This window comes from Castor canadensis, chromosome 5, assembly GCF_047511655.1.
Source record: "Castor canadensis chromosome 5, mCasCan1.hap1v2, whole genome shotgun sequence".
Lineage (NCBI taxonomy): Eukaryota > Metazoa > Chordata > Mammalia > Rodentia > Castoridae > Castor > Castor canadensis.
In genome coordinates, this window is record NC_133390.1 from 155,796,508 (window position 1) to 155,806,621 (window position 10,114).

Sequence of the window (10,114 nt, forward strand, 5' to 3'; positions counted from 1 at the left end):
TAATTCTTCCAGCAAATTCCTCCCCTCAATTCCATCTGTTGTTCTGGTTCTAGTTCTTCCTGGGTACCTTGCATCATACCAAGCAGACAGGGTTAGTTCTATGAACGATGGACATCAGAGGCAGCCCCGTTGCCTTGTCCTAGACCTCTGGGTGGACTTAATAACTTCTACACATTCACTGACTCATTGAGATTCAACCCAATTGTCACTTTCCCTCTGCACCTCCAGAATAGAGTCAAAGCGGAGCACAAAAGTGAGCTCCTCCTTTCTCTTCCTCTTTGACAGCTACTGAGCTACCCCAGAGTCCTATTTGTTTCTTTGCTGGCTCCCTCTCCTATACTGCATGGCTTTCCAGTTCCGGTCCTAACCTCTCTTGTCTAGCAATGACTGCTCACAGATGAAAGACACACACACAAGAAGGAATGCATTTTTATGGGGAAAGTGTCAGAATGTGGGAGGAATTACTACAAGTGGGGGAGATTTTTGTGATGTTCACGTTTGAGAGGAGCTTGAAGTGTCTGTAGTGTGCGTTTTGCATTTGGAGCTGCATTCTTCCTTCACAGTGTTAGAACTCTTTTTTTTCTTAGAATGTTTCAGGCAGCACTTTTGGTCGTTGGGGCAGTAAAAGTACTCAATTTCATGTTCTCTGCAGGTGTTTCTGCACATGCCTTTGTAAAGCTTGCATGGGTTCCAAGTGTCTTGGCTCTTGCCATTGTGGGATCTGAACAGGCCACCTGGGAAAGACATGAGGAAGAATGATTGAAAGAGAACAAGCCCTAAGAATATTAAGAGCACAGGACCTGGGGTCAAAACCACTCAGATTCAAACCTGGGCTCTGTCATTTGCCAGATCTATCCTTACATAACTTCTTTAAGCCTTCTAGGCCTCCACTTCATCATCCTTGCAATAGGCATAAATATAACAGAGCTACACTGAAAGTTTTTGCAATGCCTAAACTAGCATTTATGGTTTGCTCAGAAAGGCATCTTGCATCTCATAAGAAAATAAACATTAGATGGTGCTGTTGGTATGGATGTCTTTCCTGAAGGTCCTGAGATCCAAAGACTGCCACCGTGAGCGCATGCTAAACATGTTCTCAAGCACCTCTACAGATGCTCAGCTCACCATAGACAGCCAGGACACACACACTGGAGCTCATGTGCACACATGCCTTTATGCTGTGAAACATAGGCACAAACATACTGCACACATGTCTGTCTTTGTACATTGGCCCCAAGGAACTAGGTACAGTACACACGTGAGCACCACACTGGCACACACAGGCGCATGTGTGCAGCTCATCTTATTCACAGGCCCATTATTCACACATGAACTGAGTATATACAGCTGTGTGCAGTGTTTAGGCCCATGCCACACACTTTCCCCATGAGCCGAAGTCCACTGGACAGCTATGCATCAGTCATCTAGGTGTGTGTATGTGTGTGCAGGTTCTTTGCCTAAAAATACCCAGTGACAAAACTCTTGACACAGAGTCAGCATTTTATGAATATTAGTTATAAATGGTATTAGTTACTTATGGTTCTCCCAAAGACAAAAGATCTATTAGAAAGAAACTAATCTGAACAGTCATGATTATTTACTTATGGTATGGTGTATCATTACTATTTATCAGGCATTTGACAGATGATATTCCACTGAACCCTCAAAAACCTGTTGTAATCGCCATTCTTTAGATGAAGACACCAGGCTCAAAGACAGACTTTGTCTGGTGCATATTCCCACAGCTTGTACTTGATGTTTGGTCTATATGACATCAATGCTCTTTTACATTCCTTCTCTATAATGGGATTTCCTGCACCACATCTGCAGGCATTGGGCCTTCTACAGCTCTCAACAGACAGTGCAAAATCCCTGGCCTAGCATTCAAGGACTTTCCCATCATTCACACCCATCTATCAACACTCATTCTATGCCTGCTCATGAACTCAGCTCTGACTTTGCTGAGGTCTCAGTTAATAAAAAAATTAATTCATTAGCAGCATTAACAAAAGTGAGACAAAGAAAGCCTGATGTTATTTTCCTACAAGGAAAAAAAAAGGAAAACTTTGCCAATTTTTTGTCAAGAAAAAGTTAAAGTTTCCAGGTTTTGGTGAAAATGGAGAACAGAAGGGAAAATAAAGGAAAGAAAAATGCCTCAGTGACAGACATCCCATAGCATCTGGGTACTGGTTTATGGATGAAGTGAGCCAGAAATTCAGAGAAGGCATTGAATTGCTACAACAGCAGCCAGCTTGCTGGTTAATCAGAGGGAGAGGGTAAAAATGGCTCCAGGTCACTCATTTTCCACCTAATTATGGTCCCACTGTGTGCCCCATCTCAATCTTCATCCTCATTATGGCGTTCTCTCTCTCTCTCTCTCTCTCTCTCTCTCTCTCTCTCTGATCTACAGGGCCACCCCAGAGTCAGACCTTCATTCTTTTGGCAGCCCCTGACCAGGAGGATTTTCCCTTTCTTCCAAACACACTAGGTAGAAGTCAGAGTACCCAAGATCTCCTCTCTGCAGTCACCAGAGGGATGGGTAGGGATATAGGAATCCAGGAATGAGAACCATAAGGTGTCTGTTCCTTATTTTCTCCACATGGAAGCCCCAAGAGGATTCTAACTACTGTGGCTCAAAAACTAAATAAATAATTTAAAAAATAAGATTCTGTCGTAGACATGTCCAGATTCTCACTCCTACAACTTTTCTAATCCCACACTGTCATGCATCGGCACAAATTTCAATACCCACGTCATATCAACGTCACCTTTGATGAACCCTCCATCTTCAATCAAAGCTGGAGGAGATCTTTTGAGTCCCAGCATTGTCTCCGATCCTCTGTACAAATTCATGTTTAACTGTCTTAATCAAGTCTCCTGAGGTGGGAGGTGGGAATGGGGTAGGTTAGCCATTTTGTGAAGGAGGGAGTAGATCTAAGGAGAACCCAGAGCAAGGGGGCTTTGTAAGGGTTCCCCAGAAATTATTCATGGGCTCCTGCTTGGGCAAGAGTCACCATCCTGAAGGACCTTTTCACACTCAACTGTAGACATTGCCCACTGGAATTGTTTTCAGAGCAAATTAAAACACCAGAAATAAAAAAAATTTTAAATGCTTTGGACCCTTTCTAACAACTTTACCTGTAATCAATGTGATGCCTTATTTTTCTGCACCTGCACATCCAAACATAGTTGTCCCCATCTGACTTCTACAGCTCTTCTGACTCATATACATTTATTAGCCATAAGCCACTTATATAGTAATTTAATAATCAGTTGTTGAAATCTCCACTATGTAAAATGCTCAGCTCAACAATAGGAACACATCAATTTAGAAGACAGAATCTTGGCATTCACGTGCATATATTTGGGGTGATGAAGGAAACATGACTTTGATTGTCCTAGTAGAAAAGGTTGCCCAGAACAGTTCCTTCCCATAAATTTTGCCAGATAAAAGTATCAAATAGTTAGTGAGGAAGCAACACTGTGTACAACCTTTGAAGCATAGAGTGTGATCTTCTTCTTTTTTTACAAACTCACCTATGACTCCTATTCCAACATGGAAAATGAGACTTACTGAGTATGAGAACAAGCATCACATAGTAAAGGGGATGAAATAAGTGAGAGATAAGTGGGAAAGAGACTATGAAGTAAGAGGAAGATGGGAAGGAGACAGAGAAAATGCTGGAAGAGGAGAAAGGAGAGGAGGAAAAGAAAATTCTATGTATAATGACTCCGAACTCACTCTCAAGAAAGAAGAAACAACCTGATTATTTTTTAATAAGGACAGATTGAGACAGTTCCCATACCTCTGTACATGCCAAAGTTTGACAAAAAACACTTCAAAAACATTCCTGTTCCCTGATTTCATTTGTCTTTGTTCTTCAGTGCCCCCTGAAAAATCACACTCAAGAAACTTCCTCAGAATTGGGAAATAATACTAGATGATTTTCATCCAGTGCTTATTCTCCACATTTCCTTTTGAATAATTTCCTCCACTTCATGGAGGTACAATTGATACAGGGCAGAGTTAGGAAATGAGTATACACCAATGACATCATCACCATAGTCCACGCCACAAACCTGTCCATCATCTCCAAAGTCTTATCTCACCTTCTTATTAAATTATTATTTTTGGTTCTCAAATCTTATATGAAGATATACTCTTTTAGCAATTTTAAAAATATATAATATAGTATTGTTAGTTACAGAATCTATGCTGTACAGTAAATCTTGAGCACTCATTCATTAGAAGATGAAGAGACTTTTTCATGAATAGTGTTGGAGAAACTGGATATGTGCATAAAAAAGAATGAGATCCCTATCTTACACCACACATAAAAATCAACTTAAAGTAGATTGAAGGCTTAAATGTAAGATTTAAAACTATAAAATTCTTAGAAAAAAAACATAGGGAAAAAGCAACATGAGTCTGGCTATGGCAACAGTTTATTGGATATGACCTCAAAAGTAAAGGAACAAAAGTAAAAATAGACAAGTAGGGTTACATCAATCTAAAAACCTCAAACCTCACAGCAAAGGAAATCTTCAATGAAATGAAAAAGTGACCAACAGAATGGGGAAAATATTTGCAAATCTGATAAAAGGTTAATACTCTCCCCATGCCAATAGTCCTGCTAAAAAATTACTCAAGCATAAACAACCCCAAACCCAAGCTAAGTCAACCTCTGCCAGATAGAGACCCCACATGCACCCGACCAGACTAAGACATCTGCTTCAGTCAAACACCTAACTTCAATTAAAACCTGTATCTTCTGGTAACCACCCAAGGCTCATTACAAAAATAACACAACACAACACTATAAAAGCCACTCAACCTCAATTTACAGCATCTATCCAAAACACAGTCCAACTACAGACCTCTCTCTACCCCAACTCTGTTTTACCCATCTTTGCCACCAACTCCATCAGTAAAAAATACCATTCCCTCTCCAGACTTCACCAAAACATCAGTCCAGCCCAATTCTGTAAGTAGAATTTCTCATCCCATGCTTATCCCCACTCATTTTCACAATATTACTTTGTCTCTGAGGTCTTATAGCTTCCCCACCACAACTCACTATCCAACATCAAACTGCCCTTCATTCCTTCTTCAGCTCCCCAACTTATACCCAATCTTTGACAACCCTTGAATCAAGCTCCAATGGCAACATGTCCTCAGAGCCTCCACGCTTTGACTTCTTAGTGAGGTCAACAACAACAGGAGAAAAACCTCTTACATTTGCCTTGGCAGAGAAGAAGCAGGGGAGATCTTGATGTGTGATGAATCTCGGGGATCGTGTCTACAATCTGTCTGAGGCCAGAAGAGGCTGTAACTGCTGTCTACCATACCTGAGTGGGTATCGTCTCAGAGGTCATCAAGGCACCAACACTACATGAAAGACCCTAGATCTTTTGAGAGAGGCTTGAGTTACCTGGAGTCTTTTGAAACAAGGTCAGAAAGATTGCAGTGGTCATCAAGAAAGGCTTCATGACTGACATGTCCCAAGAGAATGGAGGGCTATGTTGCAGATGATTGAAAAGAGATCACTGGAGCAAGGCACTGTCCTGCCTTTATTAGTTTTGGAAATGGGCCAGGAAAGGGATGATAGATACTAAGGTCACTGAAGCAGGAGGATCACTTATGTCACACATCTCAGCCAGGCACTCCATGTAAATGTGGGAGATTCTCCAGTAACACTCGTGACATGGTAGGCCTGCCTTCCCAGTCAGAAATATGGGCAAATTATAGTCAATTGGCATTTTGTGTGAGATAAATTAGAATGAATGAATGACTCAAGCAAGATAACAGGATTACAGTTTGAGGCCAGCCCAGACAAAAAAAAAGTTAACAAGACTCTATCTCGAAAACAAGCTAGGAGTAGTGGTACATAACTGTAATCCCAGATATTAAGGAGGCAGAGGTAGGAGGACCATGGTCCAGGGGTGGTCTTGATAAGCCCTATCTAGAAAGTAAACTAAAGCAAAAAGAGCTGGGCTGGAGCTTAAGTAGCAGAGAGCTTGCCTACAAGCAGGAGGCTGAGTTCAAATCCAATACCACAAAAAAAACAAAGTGTAATACTCCTTAGAGAGCAGACACATAAAAGACAAAGAAAAAAAGAATCAAAACTTGTCAATATGGAAAACCACAAAACCGTAAAATTAAACAAAAAGAGAAAAAAGAAACAGAGGGTGTGGAAAATGACCAGAAAAGTTTTGTCAAAATGACAAGAGTAAGTTCTTACCTATTAATAATGATGTAGGTGTAGATGGATGAAAAAATTAGCCTGTATTATCAAGAAAATAACAACAAGCGGAGTGGCTCAAGTGGTAGAGCACCTGCCTAGCAAACGTGAGGCCCTGAGTTCAAATCCCAGTAGTGCCAAAAGAAAGAAAGAAAATAACAACAAATGCTGGTGAGAATGCAAAGGAGGAAATGAATCTTTATACAGAATTGATGTAAAGGTAAATTAGTTCAGTCACTTTGGAAATCAGTGTGGAGGTCCATCAAAAACTAAAACAGCCACCTTATAATTGTACTACTCCACTCTTGGGTATATACCAAAGCAATCTAAGTCAGCATACAACAGAGACACCAGCACACCCGTGTTTACTGCAGCTCTGCTCACATAGCTAAACTAAGGAATCAGCACAGGTGTCCATCAACTGATGAATGGATTAAGAAAATGTGGTGCAGGGCTGGGATGTAGCTCAGTGGTACAGCGCTTGCCTAACATGCGGGAGGCCCTGAGTTTGATCCCAGCACCAAAAAAGAAAATGTGGTGCATATACACAATGGAGTATTATTCAGCCATAAAGAAGAAAGAAATTATGTTGGATACAGAAAAATCAATGGACCTGGAGATTATGGGAAGCAAAATAAGCCAGACTCAGAAAGACAAATATGCATGCTTTCTCTTTTAAGCAGATTCTAGATTTTTAAAAAAGATAAGAAAGTACAGGTCTACATAGTAAGACACTGTCTCACAACACACACACACACACACACACACACACACACACACACATTCAGTTTTCATTTGTCATTTTTATTTCAATAAAGCTGAGGCAAGAAAATGAGTAAAGAACTTGAGTGTTTCTTAGAGAAATATTCCAATGAGTTCATGATAAGCTGTTCACCATCACTAACCATAGGGAAATGCAAACCCAAACTACAAAGGGTTAGTACACCACACCCATTAGGATATCTATTGTTTAAAAACAAAATGTAACAAGTGTTGCAAGGACATAGGAAGTTGGAGCCTTTGTGGCCTCTGGTGGGAAAGTAACATGGTTCAGCCACCATGGAAAACAACATGCTATGTGCAATTACTCAGAACATTCAACAGAATTGCCATACGATCCATCAATCGCATTTCTGAGTGTATGCCCAAAAGAAATGAAAAGAGACTTGAACATATTTTAACCCCACGTCACAGTTGCATTATTCCCGGTAGCCAAACAGGGGGAGCAGCCCCAGCGTCCATTACTGGGTTAATGGGTAAGTACCATGGACTGTGCATACACAATGAATATTGCTCTGCCTTTAAAAAGAGAAAGTGCTAGTGGGGTGGCTTAAGTGGTAGAGCGCCTATCTAGCAAGCATGGGGCCCTGAATTCAAACCCCAGTGCTGCCAAAAAAATTGGATAAAAGAAAGTGAATTTTGATATATGCTACAACATGGATGAACCTTGAAGACATTACACTAAGTGAAATAACTCAGCTATAAAAGGACAAGTACATAGGATCCCACTTACACGAGGTACCTAGAGTTTCAAATTTGTAGAGATAGAAAGTAGAATTGTAGTTTCTGAGGGCTAAGAAGAAGGTAAGGAAAAGGGGAATCTAGTGTTTAATGGATAGAGTTTTTCTAATGCTGTTATTTAGTCAGGTGTAACCTTTTGAATCCAGATGTTTTGTTGCCAGATCCTAAACAGGTAGAAACATGACTGCCTCACATTATAGAAGACATTTGACCTTGAGCTGATTTATCTGATAGCCTGTTTCACCACCCCTTTTAAAATTGATACATAAAAATTGTCATACATTTAGTCTATGATGTTTCATTGTGTAATATTCAAATCTGGGTAAACATATTTCCTCAAACATTTATTATTTCTTATGGTGAAACTATTCAAAATTCTTTTGGGGGCTTTTTTCCTCAAAAATAAACAGTGCATTATCATTATCCCCAATATTGACTTCATATATTTCACGAATGGAACTTGCATGACCAACACCCAGGGAAAGAAGCAGCATATTTTTTTTCATTTTTTATTCATTTATTCACATGTGCATACATTGTTTAGGTCATTTCTCCTCCCTACTCCCAGCCCCCTCCATCTCTCCTCTACCCCACCTCGCTTCCAGGCAGAACCTGTTCTGCCCTTTTCTCCAATTTTGTTGAAGAGTAGACATAAGCAATAATAAGAAAGACATAGCGTTTTTGCTAGTTGAGATAAGGGTAGCTATACAGAGAGATTCCTAGCATTGCTTCCATGCACAAGTGTATTACAACCCAAATTGATTCATCTCTACCTGGCCTCTTCACTACTTCCCGGTCACCTTCCCATAGTGACCTCTGTCGTTTAAAGGTTACTGTATTAGCTCCTCTGCAGTGGGCACATCACTGCAGAGGAGCTACCCATCCCCATTCCTCCCATATGTGCTCTCCCCTTAGCGTGTGACCCAAGTCCAACAACACTACTGCCTATGCCCTAGATCTAAAGTCTGCATATGAGGGAGAACATACGATTTTTGGTCTTCTGAGCCTGGCTAACCTCTTTCAGGATGATGTTCTCCAGTTCCATCCATTTATTTGCGAATGATAAGATTTCATTTTTCTTCATGGCTGAGTAAAATTCCATTGTGTACAAGTACCACATTTTCTTAATCCATTCGTCAGTGCTGGGGCATCTTGGCTGTTTCCATAACTTGGCTATTGTGAATAGTGCCGCAATAAACATGGGTGTGCAGGTGCCTCTGGAGTAACCTGTGTCACAGTCTTTTGGGTATATCCCCAAAAGTGGTATTGCTGGATCAAATGGTAGATCAATGTTTAGCTTTTTAAGTAGCCTCCAAATTTTTTTCCAGAGTGGTTGCACCAGCTTGCATTCCCACCAGGAAGGGTTCCTTTTTCCCCACATCCCCACTAACACCTGGTGGTGGTGGTGGTGGTGTTTTTAATGATGGCTATTCTAACAGGGGTGAGGTGGAATCTTATTGTGATTTTGATTTGCATTTCCTTTTGGCCAGAGATGGTGAGCATTTCTTCATGTGTTTTTTGGCCATTTGAATTTCTTCTTCTGAGAATGTTCTGCTTAGTTCAGTTGCCCATTTCTTTATTAGTTCATTGATTTTGGAAGAGTTTAGTTTGTTGAGTTCCCTGTATATTCTGGTTATCAGTCCTTTGTCTCATGTATAGCAAGCAAATATTTTCTCCCACTCTGGGTGGTCTCTTCAGTTTAGAGACCATTTCTTTTGTTGTGCAGAAGCTTTTTAATTTTATGTAGTTCTATTTGTCCATTCTTTCTCTTAGTTGCTGAGCTGCTGTTGTTCTATTGAGAAAGTCCTTGCCTATTCCTATTGCTTCCAGAGTATTCCCTGCTCTTTCCTGTACTAACTTCAGAGTTTTGGGTCTGATATTAAGGTCCTTGATCCATTTTGACAGGCATGGATCTAGTTTCAGTTTTCTGCAGGCAGATAACCACTTTCCCCAGCAACAATTGTTGAAGAGGCTGTCTTTTCTCCATTGTATGTTTTTGGCACCTTTGTCAAAAATAAGGTGGGCATAGCTCTGTGGATTCATATCTGGGTCCTCTATTCTGTTCCACAGGTCTTCATGTCTGTTTTTGTGCTGTTTTTATTGCTATTGCTTTGTAATATAGTTTGAAGTTGGGTATTGTGATACCGCCAGCATTGCTCTTTTTGCTGAGTATTGCCTTGGCTATTTTTGGTCTCTTGTGTTTCCAAATTAACTTCAGGGTAGATTTTTCAATCTCTGTGATAAAAGTCATTGGGATTTTGATGGGAATTGCATTAAACATGTAGATTACTTTTGGTAGTATAGCCATTTTTACTATGTTGATTCTACCAACCCATGAGCACGGGAGACCT

At 40.5% G+C, this 10,114-nt stretch overlaps 1 protein-coding gene across 1 annotated transcript; it reads right to left on the reverse strand.

Annotated features, from left to right (window-relative positions):
• Positions 1-492: 492 nt before the first annotated feature.
• Positions 493-5,499, reverse strand: Defb116 (defensin beta 116). The gene is made up of 2 exons (XM_020171980.1): positions 5,433-5,499; positions 493-734 (listed from the first exon to the last, which is right to left on the reverse strand). Exons 1-2 carry the CDS (start codon positions 5,497-5,499, stop codon positions 493-495), a joined length of 309 nt encoding a protein of 102 aa, XP_020027569.1.
• Positions 5,500-10,114: the final 4,615 nt, after the last annotated feature.